This window comes from Canis lupus, chromosome 5 (genome assembly GCF_003254725.2).
Source record: "Canis lupus dingo isolate Sandy chromosome 5, ASM325472v2, whole genome shotgun sequence".
Classification (NCBI taxonomy): domain Eukaryota; kingdom Metazoa; phylum Chordata; class Mammalia; order Carnivora; family Canidae; genus Canis; species Canis lupus.
The window spans coordinates 24,412,768-24,431,529 of record NC_064247.1 but is presented as its reverse complement, the minus strand read 5'-3'; the positions used below and the strand labels follow the sequence as shown (position 1 = coordinate 24,431,529).

At 40.9% G+C, this 18,762-nt stretch overlaps 1 protein-coding gene across 1 annotated transcript in view; it reads left to right on the top strand.

The window, feature by feature from the left end:
- CUL5 (cullin 5) overlaps nt 1-10,110 on the top strand; it is a 95,411-nt gene extending 85,301 nt beyond the window's left edge. The window contains 5 exon segments of the mRNA XM_035717060.2: nt 825-1,000; nt 1,541-1,702; nt 2,456-2,574; nt 3,129-3,252; nt 6,584-10,110. Coding sequence (XP_035572953.1) covers nt 825-1,000; nt 1,541-1,702; nt 2,456-2,574; nt 3,129-3,252; nt 6,584-6,778 — 776 coding nt within the window. The 3' untranslated portion in view covers nt 6,779-10,110.
- Nucleotides 10,111-18,762: the final 8,652 nt, after the last annotated feature.

Genomic DNA, 18,762 nt, shown 5'->3' with positions numbered 1-18,762 from the left:
GATGCTTATCGGACTGAGCCACCCAGATACCCCAGTTTGTTTATTTTTTTAAGTAGGCTCTATATCCAGCATGGAGCCCACTAGGGGGCTTGAACCCACAACCTTGAGATCAAGACCTGAGCTGAGGGATGCCTGGGTGGCTCAGCGATTCAGTGTCTGTCTTCAGTTCAGGGTATGATCCTGGAGTCCCGGGATTGAGTCCTACATCGGGCTCCCTGCATGGAGCCTGCTTCTCCCTCTACCTATGTCTCTGCCTCTCTCTCTCTCTGTGTCTCTCATGAGTAAATAAATAAAATCTAAAAAAAAAAAAAGACCTGAGCTCTGAGACCCAAGAGTCAAATGCTTAACTGACTGAAAACTACCCTCCCCCCCTTTTTAAGTTTTATTTTTATTTAAGTAATATCTATAGCCAATGTGGGGTTCAGACTCAATGACCCAGAGATCAGGAGTCACATACTCCCCTGACTGAGCCAGCCAGGTGCCCCTCTGATCCTTAATTTTTTTTTTTTTAGGGACGCGTGGGTGGCTCAGTGGAGAGTCTGCCTTTGGCTCAGGGAGTGATCCTGGAGTCCCAGGGTCGAATCCCACATCGGGCTCCCTGCATGGAGCCTGCTTCTCCCTCTGCCTATGTCTCTGCCTCTCTGTCTCTCATGAATAAAAAAATCTTTAAAAAAATAATTTTTTTTAAAAGGACTCTTCTAGCAAAATCCTTTAGGGTTTTATTTTTCACCAAAGCTTACCCAGTATGTACATATTTATATCTTTTTAATTTTATCCATTTTCAAGATTGGTTACTTCATATTTTCTGATATTCTTGCCTGTAGCTGATTCAGTTAATATAAAAATTCTGAATGCTGGTGCCTGGTCAAGGAGCTCTGAGAAAGTCTTTGTCTCACTTCCTACTGAACTGGAGGATTTGATACCTGAAGTAGAAGAATTCTACAAAAAAAATCACAGTGGTAGAAAATTACATTGGCATCATCTCATGTCAAATGGAATTGTAAGTAGATGGTGTGTTAGTTCTGCTGTTGTTTTAACTGAAAGTACCAGGACTCTAAATATGATTTGCTTAAACGAGAGAGATCTTTCTTTGTCTCACAGGTCAAGTGTGAACAGATCTACTGGATCCAGTCCTTGGAGTTGTAGGGACGTGGGCTTCTGGTTGTATCAGCTAGGGTATTGCTTTTGTCTGCAGATCCAATACGATCCCCTCTGTGGCTCTTTTCCAGCCCAACAGGAAGGGAAAGATGAGAATGTACTACTTCAGGAGCAACTTGTAGAAGGTTCCCCATCATTTCCACTCGCATCTCATTGGACAGAACTGGTCACATGACCACATTTTGCCCCCGGGAGAGCTGGGATTTGAACCTTTATTCTGGGTAGTCATTAAGGTTTGCTAAAATTTTGATTACCACATAAGGATGGATATTGGTAGACAGCTAGCAGTCTTTTTCATGTTTATCTCATGTGAGGGATAGTATACTAGAGAGATGGTAATCCTGAAGAGAGTCTCATCTTTATATTATTTTGTCTGTTACAGATAACATTTAAGAATGAAGTAGGTCAATACGACTTGGAGGTAACAACGTTTCAGCTGGCTGTGTTGTTTGCATGGAACCAAAGACCTAGAGAGAAAATCAGCTTTGAAAATCTAAAACTTGCAACTGAACTCCCTGATGCTGAGCTTAGAAGGACTTTATGGGTTTGTTTTATGTTTTGTTTTTTTTTAAGTTGTATCCAGTCACAAGGCAGAAAATATTTGATGGCTTGCTTATAATTTATGAATTCATAACACTCTGAAAATGACTTTTAACCAAGAAAAATACACTAGTGAGGGATTAATGCACCAATGAGGTATTCATGGTAAAAAAGAAATTGAAAATAAGCAAGTTACCAAGATGTGAAAGACAAAAAAGAAAAAAAGTAGAGAAAGATTGAGTTAATGTTTAAACATTACCTGTGAGGAGTGTGACCACAGATCTCATACTGAGGATGTGTTCAAAGATTTTATGATGACCAAAAATGTGAGAATTAGGAAACTTTGGTCCTTTTGAAGGCTTATAAAATGTACTTGTTAGTCTCCTGCTTTAGCTACATTTTACCCCCATTCTGCAGACTTCTTGAAAGTTCCAGAATAATAATTTTCTAGAGGGAAGTGGCTGGTGTGTAAACAGCAAGTTGGGTTTGCTGTAATGGCATATAAACCATCCCTCTGGTGTCTTGTCTTACTGTAAAGAGACATTTATTGCTTCCTTTCTCATAACCACGTCTTCTCTCCTTGATCTTTTCTCATGATACATGTACATTCTTTTATTCATTGAGCTACCAAATAAAAGTTGAATTATGATTTTTGTGCTCATAATTTGTTCTCACCTCTTTTCGTCATGTTGGAGAATTGGTCTTCATACTCCATAACGTTTCTAGATGTTAATCATTTTCTCTTTATTCTTCATAGTCTTTAGTAGCTTTCCCAAAGCTCAAGCGGCAAGTTTTATTGTATGAACCTCAAGTCAACTCCCCCAAAGACTTTACGGAAGGCACCCTCTTCTCAGTGAACCAGGAGTTCAGTCTAATGTAAGGTCAACATTGGTTGATGTAAAATAAAAATACCTTGTTTGAATTTTGGTATTTTATTGTTAGCACAGTATTTTCCTTACATTATATTTAAAACATCACTCTATGGTTATGCCATTTAGTTATTTATTAAACATAATAATGAACTGGAGATGCTTACTTCTTTACTTTTTTGTCCAGGATACATTTATTGTGTGATTATATTGCACTCTAAAGAGGCTTTATTCCCCTAAAATCCACTTAGATAATGCTGAATAATAGTCTATATATCTTCAGCTATCTAAGCACTTTCATGGCAGTATAAATTATATTAGTTGTTATTACAGGAGTATTGTCACCCATACGTTAACAACTGAGCCTTTGTTGTGTTCAGGGGAAATTATATGGTTCATTTTAAATAAAGCTGTATGTCAATTATTTGTTACTTTTCCTTTCAATAGTTCTGGGTCGTAATCTTTAGAATATTTCTAAATCTTTTTTCTCAGACATTGTTGCTATAATATGATGTTAAAAGGCCTTCTACTGTAAAATATTTGATTCAATGTTTTTTATAGAAAAAATGCAAAAGTTCAGAAAAGGGGTAAAATCAACTTGATTGGACGCTTGCAGCTCACTACAGAAAGGATGAGAGAAGAAGAGAATGAAGGAATAGTTCAACTAAGAATACTTAGAACCCAGGTTTGTTCTAAGACAGAATGTGTATATATATTTTTTAATTTGTTTTTTACCTTCAATTTTTTTTTTTTTATTTAAAAGCATGTAGGTATTCAAACTATGATGAAGAGCTAATTTTCATTTTACTGAAATTTAAGAATTGCATTGCTGGCATTCTCTCAGTTGCTGAAAGCGAGGTCTGTACATCATGGTAGCCTCTGGTAGATTCCATTGGTTGGGCAGAACCTTGGCATCAAGCTGTATCTTCCTTTGATTACAACTGACTGTGTGTCCACAATAACTGACAATTCTAAGACTGAAGTATTTAAATTTTTGCTTAATTTTAAGACTTATAAGTCCATTGTAATGTGAAATTAGGGAATATTTTTTTAAACTGTTTTTTAAGTTTTATTTATTTATTTATTTTTAGCAATCCACACCCAGTATAGGGCTCGATCTCATGACCGACCCCAAGATCAAGAATCTCATGTGCCTCTGATTGAGCCAGCCTGACACCTCTACTTTTAAAAACAGTTTAAAGCTAGGATTGTGGTCCCTTTTGACGTGAGAAAGAACACCTATTGCAACTGATGTGTGACCATATTAACTTTAGAAGTATTCTTATTAAAACTAAGTTCTCACTTTCACTGTTTTTATTTAATATTATTTGAAACTGTGGCCAATTCAATAAAAAGTATAAAACAAGTGAGAAGAAAAGATTAAAATTTTTTATTACTTCTAGAGCATAGAGTATGATAAAGTAGAAAAAGATGGATGAAAACCAGTTTCTTTTCTATTTAGCAATAAATAAATTTTAAAAACTTAAGAGAAAGGGGCACCAACCTGGCTCATTTGGTTGAGTGTCTAAACTCTTGATTTTGGCTCAAGTCATGATCTCAGGGTTGTGAGATCAAGCCCCACCTTGGGCTCTGCATTCAGCATGGGGTCTGCTTCTCCCTGTCCCTCTGCTCCTCCTGCTCGTGCTCTCTCTCACACTTACTCTATCTCAAATAAACAAACAAACAAACAAATAAAGTTTAAAAAGAATAAATAAATGAGAGTGTTTGAGATCCTTAAAAAAAAGATTAAGGTGTTGGTGGAACTCCCTTTGTGAACTATGAACACTTACTAAAATATCTACAAAAATAAAACAGTATAATGGGCACATGAGTTGAAAATAACTCAGAATTGAACCTACTCTATATGTATAGACAAACTTTGGAATGAAGGAAATAATTTCCATGGACCCTGCAAAAGGGAATGGATTATTCAATAAGATTCGGGGGAGTTTTTTGTTTGGGGTGAAAAATCAGGATACGGTCCTAGTTTCTGGCTACACCAGGATAAATCCCTGATGGATTAGTGTTGAGCAGTTATAGTCATTTTACAGGATATGCAGAGGAAATTTAATTTTTTTACATTGTCTTAAACTGGATAACTGTGTCCAGGCTAGTAAGGCAGCCTGTCCCTTTAGGTCGTGCTCAGCCTTGCTTGTTTCCCCTGATCTTCCTCCAGCCATCCCTGCTCAGATGCATCTGGGTGGATCGAGGGTGAGAGGAACTCACTGGACCTCATAGTGACAGTGAAGGGATCATCCTGTTGTCATGACAATGTCCTGGGTCCTTGCTTTTTGGTGGGATGCTGTATCTGTCACCTGTGGGACTGACTTCCTGTTGCTGTCTCCTGCTGATGTCTTAGCAGATGAGCTCTGGTTCATTCTTTTTCCAGTTGGTAAGGACTACAGGGGCTCTTCCCTGCTCTGACTGCCTGTCCTCTGTTCTTACTGAGCTCTTCAACTCTCCAAGACCCTGCCACATCTCCCATGTGGCCCCTTGGTCCACTTGGCACCCTGTCACTGTCATGTCCTGCGGGATTACCGTTGCCCAGCACTTAAGGCCTATGGGGGTCTGTGAGCTCGACACCCTGTCTGCATCATGTGGGAACTGAGAAGGTGCAGGAGTGCGTGTTCTAGGCATCTTGTCATGCTCCTCTTCCAGTGACGTCCAGCTAGAAGGTGCAGGCCAGGGCCAGTGCCCCGGTGCTGTTCTCTTCACTTCTCAAGCACAGTCTCCTCCTCAGCTCTGCCAAAGCTGGGAGAGGAGAGCTTGAGACATTTACGTCATTCCTCCTTCCTGGCTCCCGGGATCTCCATGTGCCTAACGGCTTTCCCCCTTCCTCCTTTCTATCTGGACCCTTGAACTAAGCCCCTGTCCTCAAGAGCCTGGCATCTGAATACAGTGAGAATGGAAGGATTCCTAATGACAGGGGTGGGATCCTCATGTCTCTGTGGGGGACGTGGAAGATTCTTCTGTCTTGCCAAACCGTGTCTGGCCCCCCAGTCTGTTATTGCTTTGCAGCAAAACTTCACTGTGAATGTTAAAAGCCAATATTACCCCTCATTTTGTTTTCACATTTCTTTTTAAGATGTTTTAATTTATTCATTTGACAGAGCAAGAGAGCACAAGCAGGGGGAGCAGCAGGCAGAGGAAGAGGGAGGAGTAGAGTGCCCGCTGAGTACAGAGCTTGATGTGGGACTCAATCCCAGGACCCTGGGATCATGAGAGCCAAGGGCAGACTCTTAACCCACTGAGCCACCCAAGCGCCCCTTCACATTTCTTTTTTAACAAATTCTAATCTCCACCAAGGCAGACGGATCCCTTTGCTTTGCTAAGGACAGAGCTTATACTGGAATAGCAAAAGAGAAAAGAATATTTAATAATTTTCTAATTATCCCTTTTACAAGCTTAATAGTAATTGAATCACCAAGGAAATATTTATAAAATTGATTTAGGCAAACAGTGCTTACTGCTTTAGGAAGTCAGAATGTTTAATTGAATCAATAAACTGGAAGTAATGTTTATTGCAAATATAATTTATTATTCTGATAAATAAGTAAAGAGTAGTAATTACTGATTTTTAAAAATAGACACCAACTGACATGTGGCTACCCCAAGAAATAACTCTGTGGACAATGGAAAAGGGTGGGTAAGGGGTTTGTTATATCTTGATTGATGTTTAACACAATATCTGATTATATACATACTGAGTTCACATATAAGATAAATTTTTAAAATATGGATAGTGTGGAAGAAAGTATCCCAGAACAATAGGTGTGGTTTTCTACAAAGCAGTTATGGGTAATTTTGCTTTTCCTCAAAATCTTTGCAATCAGATTTTCTTTTACAGTGAGTAAAAAAAGGTAATTTTATTTAAGTAAAAGCTCCTGGTGTGAAGATAACTAGTAATGAGTCTTTTGAATAGATGTTGAAAAGAGAATGAAATACATAGAAAATTATGTTTTGTTCTACTTAAGATTTAATATATTAATGGTCTTTCATTTTTCTTTTTCTTTTAGGAAGCTATCATACAAATAATGAAGATGAGAAAGAAAATTAGTAATGCTCAGCTGCAGACTGAATTAGTAGAAATTTTGAAAAACATGTTTTTGCCACAAAAGAAAATGATAAAAGAGCAAATAGAGTGGCTAATAGAGCACAAATACATCAGGAGAGACGAGTCTGACATCAATACTTTCATATACATGGCATAATCTTGAATATTATGGACAACATTAAGAACCCAGATTTCAGAGTGCTTGGGCAGAAAGTTGTAACAGTTTGTGCTGGAGGAAAGTTTATTTGGACTTTGATTACATAAATATTAAAATCTCTGCCTTATCTGACAAAACAACTATATTTTGCCAGTCACATTAGTTAGCATGATGGCATTCCCTTCATGTTGCACACTCTGTAACAGCATGCTGTTTTGTGGAGAAACTTGCATTCATGAAGAGCCCATGATGAACTTGTAAAAGTAAATTTGATTTATACCCACCAGAAGAAATAGTCGGGAAGGGTGAGGGCGGGGTTCTTGTTGCTTTCCTCTTTTCCTCTTTTTTTTCTCTCTTACAAAAATGTACTTGCACAAGGAAGGATCTTCAGATATTCGTGCACTGAATAATGCTGTTATGTTTTGTTTTTTTAAAAATGCAATTAAAACTAGAAATAGCACTCTTGGTTTCTTTTGATCAAAAGAGGGAGCTGGTCTATACAATATTGGGGGGGTGGCGCAGATGTAGGTGAGAAGATAAGTATTTTAACAGTATCACACTATTCACACCCTCTCCAGTAAAGTGACAGGATTTAATGGTGACCTGAAAATGATACTGAATTTTTCCAACTTAGAAATGTTGGCTTTCTTTAAGCAGGAGACTGCTAGTTTAGATGTTTGTCGTTAAATAAGGAGATTTAAAATCTTACATGGCTGGAGAGCTTGTTTTGAAAAACTGAAGCTTATATTAATTTGTTGCTTCAATTGTTTAAAAAAAAATGTATGGAGATAGGTCATTTCAACTGCACAGTCAAAAATGGCAAAACAAAGTGTGTTCACTTACACACTTAACGTTTGTACACCTAATACTTACTATGCCAAATTTATTGAAAACAAGGCAGAAATCTACTCTTATATAATATAGTTACGTAACTGACCTCTTGATCCTGAGCATAGAGATATTTTGGAATTTTAACATTTCATGATTAGGGATTTATAGCCTCAGGTTTCTGGAAAGGAAGACATTCTGTTGTAAAAAGTAGTGATTGTCCATTACCAAGGGAAGAGAAAAACCGCAACGTAAGACCCGAAAAGCATAAGCAAAATTGTTTCAGTCTTAATATGAGCAGTAAACTTGCCAAATATATGTACATATATATTTATATATTTTAAAAAATAAACATTTTTAAATGTTCAGAGGGCAACACTTACCTTATTTGTTTCAGTCGATCCAAAGTAGCAACTTAACTAGTTGCTGACAACTGAACACCCAGAGTAATGCAGAGTTCAGGCCTTGAGGACACAGCAACTTAGCAGAGGAACGTATTCCCTGTTGGGAAGGAGTGGCTCTACATGGATTTTTATTCATTACACTGCATGTTCCAAGTTTCTCGCATTTTCTATCTTGTTTGATACCAAGTAATACTTTAAACCTATGATTTTGGAAATGGTAGGAATTGGAATGCTGAGCTTTGAAAAGTGTACGGTGGACAGTATCATGCAGAGTGCTTTCAGGAACATTCCCTGGAATCCATCCCCAGTCCCAAGCCAAGAGGCATTGTGAGCTGTCTGCTGGAAGGAAGGAGAACAAATTCAGAACATTGAAGGTGTCACTGGTATATATTCATATACCTGTTCTGAAACATAGGAAATTGGAATGTTGTATCTAATTTAAAATCTTACACTTAGCTCTAATAATGTGTCCATTATTAGACCAAGTGTATTATGGAGAATTAAACTAAATTGATGATTGTGGACGATGGATATGTTTGAAATTTTAAAAAATAATTTTGTAATAATTGTGGCCCTTACATTTAACAAATAGTTTAGGATTGGGCATATTTGCTTTTCCCATATAAGAATGCCCAGGGAAGACCATGGAAAGGAGAATTAGAGGTCATTTTTTAAAGTTTCAGATTTGTTGCTTTAAACCATAATTGTTCCCAGAACATGTTTGGAATTTCTCATCTTTTTGGTCATTTAATTTGAGAATGAGAGCCATGATGTTTTGATTTATAAAGAGAATTTAATGCAAAAGTGGGTAACTAAATCCATAGCAAAGTTTTCTATTAAATTTTATAAATTTTTTAATACCTAATTATGTCCTAATTATATTTTGGGAAATTGAACAGCAGCAAATACTGTAGACTTACAGTTTTCATCTTTTTTTTTTTTTGTTATGTATACAAAAGTTTAACTAATTTTTGGTGTTTATGAAAACAGTTTAGTTGACGAGGTGCCTATACCATTGTTAAGTTTTCTTTAAATACGTTTTGATGATAGATTTGCTAATTAAAAAAAAAAAATCTGAAAAAAACCGTACCAGCAATGAGCTTAAAAGTACAGAATCACAGTTAGTATCCTTTATTAAGTCCCTTTTCTCTGATTGCACTTAAAAGTGGTACTGTCTGAGCAGGGACGAAGCCTGACATAGTTAAGGGAGAAGAATCTAGGCCACCAGGAGTAGGGCAATGGGATATGTCACAGGTTAATTTAAACTGTGAACACTCCTTTTCTAATTTAAAGATGGAGCCATCTGGAAAATGTTAACCTTTTTGTCCTCTCATTGCCAGAGTAAGTAGACATGAAGCAAAACTTAAAAGAGAACAATTTTAATACTTTCAATGAGAAAACTATTAGGACATTAGTGTTCAATGATTTAATGAGGATCTTGAAATAAATTATGAAGTCTTCCAATTTTTACATTTATTGGTGGGGTCCCTGCATTGTCAGCGTGTTTATTTAAGTCTCTTACTTTGTGCATAAAATGTTAACAATTTCCAAAAATGAAATGTTAGCTTTCTTGTTTTTACTTTTTATTGAATTTAATACAAAATATGACCAGAGTAGTTACAAAGTATTTTGCATTATTTGCAGTAGGATGTCATTGGCCCAGCTCACAGGGCAAATTTTAAAAATTCAATTTGAGTGAAAGATTTGTTAGTTTTCCAGAAAGATTTGCTATCTTAAACTCAAGCCGGTTTTTCTATTTTCATGTAAATGACTGGGATGCTATCTTATAAACTCTTCCAAGGTCATGTTTGTGAAATCAACATTACTTGAGAGCTTTCCTGTCATCTACACTATATATGTTGTCTGGAGTGTTGAACAAATTTGCGTTCCTAAGTTGTAATCTATCTTCGTATGGTATATACGATTTTGAATGTGTGCCACTACATACTGAGATGATAATGCTGTACAATTTTAAATGGTAGCAGTTTCTGTATGCAGTAGGCTGAAATATTTTAATGAACTGCTTAATTTTTGGATTTTATTTTTTAAGTTGTATAATTTATTTTCTTGCAAAATAAAAATGTAATATAAAAGCCTTCACCTATCCAGAAAATGTTCATGTTCTACTCTTAAGTAATTTTTGAGAGTTAAATTTGTGTAATAAGTATATTTACACATTTCATGGTGAAACAGTAAATCTTAGCCTTAGGAATCAAACATGAAAAGTAATCCACTTATTTCTTTTAGATTTCTTTTAGATGATGAAAGCTATCAGAAGTGTAGCTTTCCCAATGGTGATAGCAGCCTAAGGTTATCATGCCTGGAAAAGATAAGATATTTCAGACCTGAACGTGATTAATGCATTCCTTCCATCAGGTTAGATAGGCCAGGTCATAACCACAATATGAATTTTATATGTCAGATAAAAGTAATATATATAATTATTTCATGTTTTGTGTTTTTTGGAAAATTTGTGAAATAGTTAAATTTCAAAGCTAGAGAAAGTTTAGTAATAAGGTTGTGGACAGTGTCTTTCATGGAAGTACCATAGAAACTGGGTGGCTTATAAGCAACAGAAATTTGTTTCGCCCCGTTCCAGAGGCTGGAAGTCAAAGATGAAGGTGCCACCACAGGTGGTTTTGGTCTTGAACCTCTTCCACCGTGCAGCTGCTGACTTCTGGTTGCGTCCTCACATGGAGGAGAGAGGGCTGAGAGAGGTGCCAGGGTCTCTTGTAAGGGCACTAATCTCCTTCATGAAGCTCCTAACCTTATCAAAGCCAGGGCCCCACCTCCCAATACCATCCCACTGGGGATTAGGCTTCAACGTGGGACTTTGGGGCAGATGGATGTCATTAAGTCTATGGACTCCGACTCAACCCTGAGCTCAGCTTGGGACTTGAGCAGGGTGTGGGGTGGGGCAGGGGGGTTAATTTGGAAAAGTCTGGTCTCCGTATAGTATTCACCTAACCCTAGAGATAGACTTCCCGCTAACCTTGAGCTCCTGGGCCACTCATTGCTGGGCCTCTCCCAAGTCCTGGTCGGGCCCTGGGAATCCTCTGTGGGCTACACCTCGCACCTCCTCACTACACTCTGCAGAAAAGGATTTTACGTGTTGGACGTTTGTGACAACTGGATTGATTTTCCAATAGCGTTTGCTCATGTTGTGTCTGGGTCACATTTGGGTAATTTTTGCAATATTTGAAACATTCATCCTATCTGTTACAGTGACGAGGGATCTTTGATGGTACTTCTGTGGTGATTTCAGGTGTCTGAGCTGCCCCCATGTGAAGACGGCATATTGCATCAATAAATGTGTGTGTTGCGACTCCACCAACTGTTTCCTCACCTCCCTCTCCTTGGGTCTCCCTCTGCCTGAGACACAATGTTGTTGAAAGCGGACCAGTTAGTAGCCGCACAGCGGCATCTCAGTATGAAAGGGAAAGGAAGAGTCGCCAATCTTTCACTTTAAACCAGAAGCTAGGGATCCCTGGGTGGCGCAGCGGTTTGGCGCCTGCCCTTGGCCCAGGGCGCGATCCTGGAGACCCGGGATCGAATCCCACATCGGGCTCCCGGTGCATGGAGCCTGCTTCTCCCTCTGCCTGTGTCTCTGCCTCTCTCTCTCTGTGACTATCATAAATAAATAAAAAATTTTAAAAAAAATAAATAAATAAACCAGAAGCTAGAATTGATTAAGCTCAGTGAGGAGGGCGTGTCGAAAACGGAGACAGGCCAAGAGCTAGGCCTCTTGTGCCAAACAGTCAAGTTGTGAATGCAAAGAAAAAGTTCTTGAAGAAAATTAAAAGTGCTACTCCAGTGAATGCAATAATGATAAGAAAGCCAAACAGCCTTATTGTCAATACAGAGAACGTTCTAGTGGTCTGGATAGAAGATCAAAGAGGCCATAACTCCTTTAAGCCAAAGCCTAACCCAGGGCAAGCCCCCAACTCTTCGATTCCATGAAGGCTGTGACAGAAGAAGCTGCAAACACCTGAAGCAAACGGAGGTTGGTTCATGAGGTTTAAGGAAAAGCTGTGTCCATAACATCAAAGTGCAAGGTATGGCAGTAAGTTCTCCAGACGTTCCAGCTAAGAGCATTACCGAAGGTGGCTACACTTAACAGATTTTCCATGTGGATGGACTGGCCTCCTGGAAGAAGGTGCCATCCAGGACTTTCAGAGCTACAGAGCAGAATCAGTACCTCAAAGCTAAAGGACAGGCTGACTCTTGTCAGGGGCCGATGTAGCTGGTGACTTCAAGTTGAAGCCAGTGCTCATGTACCACTCTGAAAACCCTAGGACCCTTGGGAACTATGGTGAGTCTCTTCTGTCTGTGCCCGATGGATGGAACAACACAGCCTGGATGTGAGAAGTGTGTGTTACTGGCACAGAAATGTGCATGTAAATCAACGGATGGGGATGAAGAGCTCAGAAATAAACCTATGCCTTGAATACCAATTAATCTATGACGAGGGAGGCAAGAATATGCAATGGGGAAGGGACAGTCTTTTCAATAAATAATGTTGGCTAAATGGGCTACTTTTTTTTTTTTTTTTTTAAAGATTAGAGAGAGCATGATGGGTGGAGGGGGCAGAGGGGGAGACAGAATCCCAAGCAGACTCTGCCATATGCAGAGCCTGACAACCATGACCAAGATCATGACCTGAGCCGTAATCAAAAGTTGGACGCCCAACTGACAGAGCCACCCGGGTGCCCTCAAACTGGACCACTTTCTTACACCATACACAAAATTAAGTGGATTAAAGACCTAAATGTGAGGCCTGAAACTAAAATTGGAGACTACACCAAAATGAAGTAAAGGACTCCATCAACAAAACAAAAAGACAACCTATTGAATGGGGAGAACATACCCATAAACGACATATCCAACATGCAGTTAATAACCAAACTATATAAAGAACTCATACAACTTAACATGAAAAAGTTCGAATTAAAAAGGGCAAATTTGGGGATCCCTGGGTGGCGCAGTGGTTTGGCGCCTGCCTTTGGCCCAGGGTGCGTTCCTGGAGACCGGGGATCGAGTCCCACGTCAGGCTCCCGGTGCGTGGAGCCTGCTTCTCCCTCTGCCTGTGTCTCTGCCTCTCTCTCTCTCTCTCTCTCTCTCTCTCTCTCTCTCATAAATAAATAAAAATTAAAAAAAATAAAAATAAAAAGGGCAAATTTGTAATTTTATATAATTTTTTTTCTCAGACTCCCCAAAATATCAAAAGTTGGATCCAGTCCTGCTAAAAAAATGCAAAAAGAAGGCTGTCGGCAGGCACTCAAATGTGCGGTCAGTGAATGAGAGCATGTGTGTTTGAGAATAGCGTAGATTGAACAGAGGTCAATGTTTTAACCTTCGAATGAGGAGCCTTTATTTTCTAATTGTTTATTCTAAGCTGTAAAATCAAATATGGACTTTCTATACCATTACACTTCTGTTTTGACCCATGGACAGTCTGGAGTCTTAGATTCTTACTTATAAACTTTTATGAATGTCTGATTTTTTAAAAAGACATCCATGTAAATATACGCAATTCTTGGTGTAAATTTTAAGAAATCATGATCAGAAATCATGACGTCCTACAGTGAGTAGAAAGAGTACGTAGCAGCTTCTCTCTGACCTGGTCATGATCTAAGGTCACACGTGCTGATCCAAACTTAGATCTGCTCTCCTCTTTGGCTGCCAGCCTGAAGCATGACAGGTGGCTTCCCTGGATGTTAGGGAGTTTGCTGTTTTCATTCCTTGATTCAAGAAATCCAGCGTTTCTCCTCTTACGTTGTGGTTACGGAGGCAGACTGATGGTGCTTGGACGTTTCCTCAATCGTGGCTGATGTTCGAAGCTTAGCAGTGGGAATGGAGAGGATAAGGAGGTCTGAGGAAAGAGCTGAATTTGCACTAAGCCAGGTTGGGAAATCACTCCTTGTTGAGACAAGTACGGGGCCTCCGAGGAAGAGCAGATGGGGCATTTGGGTGGCTCAGTTGGTGAAGCGTCTGCCTTCGGCTCAGGTCATGATCCTGGGGTCCTGGGACTACTTACCCCGAGGGGAGTCTGCTTCTCTCTCTGCCTTTGCCCCTCCCTCCACTCTTGCTATCTCTTTCTCTCTCTCAATAAAAAATCTTAAAAAAAAAAAAAAAGTGGAATCTGGGATTACCTTCACGCGGCCATCTCCCTGTGGCTGCTGCAGGTGTCCTCTACCTCCACCATTCTCAGCAGATGCTTTGAGAAAATAGCAGAGGAAATGTGACCTTCAGGCGTGAACTTCTGCAACTTGCCTTCCCTCCCATCCAGGCTTGCCTGGTGGTGCACATCTTCCCCCGCCTGCCTGTCCTCGCTTCTCACTCGGGACGACTCGTTCACTTTCTCACTGAAACTCCATCTCCTGCTTCCTGGGTTTTGCTCCCCAAATCCAAGTATCTGCTATACCTTCCAAACAGCCTCTGGTTATTTCTTCCTTTGCCTACAACCGCGGTTAGTATAGTTTCGGTCCTTGGACAGCAGCGTTACCGCTTGAGAACTTGGAAAGCACAAGGTCGAGCTCCCCGCATCTGCGGGAGCTGGGAGGGCCCAGCAAGCCTCGGGGCCGCGGACACGCAGTGGGTCTGAGACCCGCTAACAGACACGTTCGAGAGGCCGCCGAGGCCGCCGTCCCCTACCTCGCTGGCGCTGTGACCTTAGTTTGTTCTGTTTTCTTCTAAACATCTCGGAAGTGTCGCCCGCAGTCTCCCACTTCGTGCTCCTTGCCGTAGGTCCGCACTGGTTCTGTGCCAACGTCATCGTCCCTGTTGCTTCATCAAAGGTTCTTCAATCTTCCTCTTACTTGATCTCCTTACAGCACTTGCAACTTTTAAATTTAAATTCCAGTGAGGGGATCCCTGGGTGGCGCAGCGGTTTGGCGCCTGCCTTTGGCCCAGGACGCGATCCTGGAGACCCGGGATCGAATCCCACGTCGGGCTCCCGGTGCATGGAGCCTGCTTCTCCCTCTGCCTGTGTCTCTGCCTCTCTCTCTCTCTCTCTCTGTGACTATCATAAATAAAAAAAAAAATAAAAATAAAAAAAAAAGTGTAAATTCCAGTGAGTTAACATACAGGGTAATATTAGTTTCAGGTGTACAATGTAGTGACTCAGCACTTCCCCAGGGGAGCCGGTGCTCATCGCGACAGGTGCGCTCCTCCATCCCCAGCACCTGTTCCCCCCGCCCGCCCCCCACTCCTCCTCTGGTGCCCAGCAGTGTGTTCTCCGTAGTTAAGGATCTGTTTCTTGGTTTGTCTCTTTGTTTATTCCTTTCATGCATTTGTTTTGTGTCTCAAACTCCACACACAGCAGTTCCCAGTTAGTGAATTCATTTCAAGCCCTGGTGTCAGATGCATTCTGGCTTCATCTCACACTTTCCGAGCTCTGCTCTCCTTCCCTGGCTCCTCCTCAGACTTTTCCTCGGATTCCCTCCTCTTGCGGAGCCACATGAGCTTCCACTCCCTTCCTCTTGCTTCCACCACCGTCTGCATGTGGGTGCTCCACACTGTGTCCAGCCCAGGCTTTCCCTGCCAGGAGCAACGGGTCTTTCTGGCTTGTTCTTGAACATTTTACCATATGTCACAAACTTGCTCTACTTAGGAGCTAACTCAGTCCCCCAAGTTAGTTACCTTGATCGAATTTGCTACCACTTCCCTCCCCAACCCACTATTAATTCTACTTCTGTTTTATATCCACAATCGACCTTCGTTTACCCTTACTTTTACTGCGTTTGCTGAATATAAAACATTTTATGTCGTGCTTAAACCATCTCAGGTAGGGCAGCCCCGGTGGCGCAGTGGTTTAGCGCCGCCTGCAGCCCAACGCGTGGTCCTGGAGACCCTGGATTGAGTCCCACGTCGGGCTCTCTGCATGGAGCCTGCTTCTCCCTCTGCCTGTGTCTCTGCCTCTTGTATGTCTCTTGTGAATAAATAAACAAAATATTTTTTTTTAAAAGCAATAGAAAATACTGTTAAGCTGAGGATGCATCTAACACACCTAATCTACCTAACTTCATAGCTTTCTGTAGCCTACCTTAAATTTGCATTAGCCTCTAGTTGGGCAAAATCATCCCATTTTATAATGAAGCATTGAGGGGCATCTGGGCAGCTCAGTTGGTGAAGTGTCTGCCTTCGGCTCAGGTCATGATCTCAGGGCCCTGGAATTGATTCCCCCATCGGGTTCCCTGCTTAGTGGGGAGTCTGCTTCTCCTTCTCCCTCTGCCCTTGTGCTCTCTCACTCTGTCAAATAAATACATAAAATCTTTTTTTAAATACATAATAAGGGATCCCTGGGTGGCGCAGCAGTTTGGCGCCTGCCTTTGGCCCAGGGCGCGATCCTGGAGACCCGGGATCGAATCCCACGTCGGGCTCCTGGTGCATGGAACCTGCTTCTCCCTCTGCCTGTGTCTCTGCCTCTCTCTCTATCATAAATAAATAAAAAAATTAAAAAAATACATAATAAAATGTTGAAAGTTCATGTAATTTATTGAATGCTGTGTTGAAAGTGACAGAATGGTTGTCAGTACATCAATTGTTGACCGTAGGGGTTGCAGGGCTGGCTGGGAGCTGCCCAGCATCAGGGGACAGGATGGACCCCTGGCCAAAGAAGATCAGCGTTTCACATGCCAAGTGCAGTTTATACTGATGTGCATCACCTTCGCACCACTGTGGAGTTGGAACACCATAAGTTGAACCGTGTCAGGGACCTCTGTATTTGGCTTATGTCGATTGACTGGGTTTGCATATCTGGCTTTAAGAGAACAAGGAAATCACTGGAGTCTTGGCAGCTGAGGATTGGCCAGCTGGATAGCTGTCCAGGAGCATCTACAGGAACTCAAAAGTTAGAATCCAAGTTTTGATTTCCTGACATGGCTCCCCCAGGCAAGAGGGGTGCCACTTTGGGCCTAGACATTTACTTCAAACAACAGGATATAAACATTTCCACATGTCCATGAAAGAAGCTCTCTTGACACTTTGTACTTCCCAGAACTTCAAAGAAGGAGATGGTTTGTGGCGCATATGAAGAAAACATAAGGGAATTCCATATGTTCGTTGGACCTCAGAGGTGTGTATTAGTTTCCCACAGCTGCTGTAACAAAGTACTCCAGACTGAGTGGCTGAGAATGAGGAAATTTATTCTTTCATGATTCTGACGTCTGGAAATCTGAAACCGATGTGTTGCCAGGTTGCTTCCTTATGCAGGTTCTAAGGGAGAATCCGTTCCATGCCTCCCTCCTGGCTTCAGGTGGTTGCCAGAACTTGGTGCTGGTTGGTTTCTGGATGTGCTACTCCACTGCCTGCTTCTATCTCCATATGGTCTTCTTCCCTGTGTCCTCCCTTGTTACAGGGACCCCATCACCGAATTGAGGGCCCAACCTAATCTGTTATGACCTCATTACATCTGCAAAATATTCTATTTCTAAATAAAGTCAGGTTCACAGGTATGGGAGTTAGAACTTTGGGTGACAATATTCAACCTAGTGCAATGAGTTATTCCCATAAATTAACTACTATAGGAAGACTTGTTGATGTGAATAATGACATCCTTGTTGTTTTATGAATGTTATATCCACATTTTCCACTATGTATCTCTTACATGTTTTAATTTTATAATTTGTTCCTTGATGTGAAAATATTGTTATAACCTTCATAAAACTAACACCTACCTCTAGAAAACCACGCTGGGGGATATGGCTGTAATTATGGCCTTTACAGAGAGGAAGAGGCCAAAAATTTTTATTTTATCAAGACTGGTAGTATATTTTCCAAGACATAAGTAGCCACCTAACACTTCTGCCACTAGGTGGCGTTATTGGCTATTGGCTACATTTTTTTATTTTTAAAGATTTATTTATTTGAGAGAGAGAGCAGGGAAGGAGCAAAAGAGAACATCTCAAGCAGACTCCCTGATGGTCACAGAGCCGTGGCTCAACCCCAGGATCTCGAGATCATGACTTGAGCCAACATCGAGAGTCCAAGAATCAGCCACTTAACCAACTGGTTCACCCAAATGCCCTTTGGCTACATTCTTTAACAACTATAATTAACTTTACCATCTAAGATGAACTACATTTCTAAAGATGTAGATCTTTTTCTTTTTTTAGGTAAACTCTACATCTATGTGGGACTCCAACTCACTTCACTACCCTAGATCAAGAGTCCCACGCTCTATGGGCCGAGCCTCAGTCAGACGCTCTGAAAGGTATAGCTCTTTATTAATATAACTGTGTTCAGACACTATGTTTCTTTCCTAAACTGGACTTAGTTCTGTTTTTTCATTTGTTCTGTTTTTTATCTTAATGCTCCATTTCTATCTCCAGAAGAAATTTTTTAAAAAAAGTTTTTAAAATTGACTTATTCATGAGAGACACAGAGAGAGTACCAGAGACACAGGCACAGGCAGAGGGAGAAGCAGGCTCCATGCAGGGAGCTCGACGTGGGACTCGATCCCGGGGCTCCAGGATCACACCCTGGGCCGGAGGCGGCGCTAAACCTCTGGGCCACCCGGGCTGCCCTCCAGAAGAAATTTTAATCCAGTCATTTTCACCTACACTCAGTCAAATTCAGTTATCTCTTCATAAATTGAGGTCTGCCGCTTTGTAGATTGTTCCCTTCCCCTGTTCTGTCTTGGGCATTCCCATCATCCTGGTCTGACTCACACCCAGGGGGGCCGGGTCCACCCTGACTTGTATGGTGAGGTCCAATGTCCCAGGAGTGGGGCCCTCAGGGATCACCAGCTCC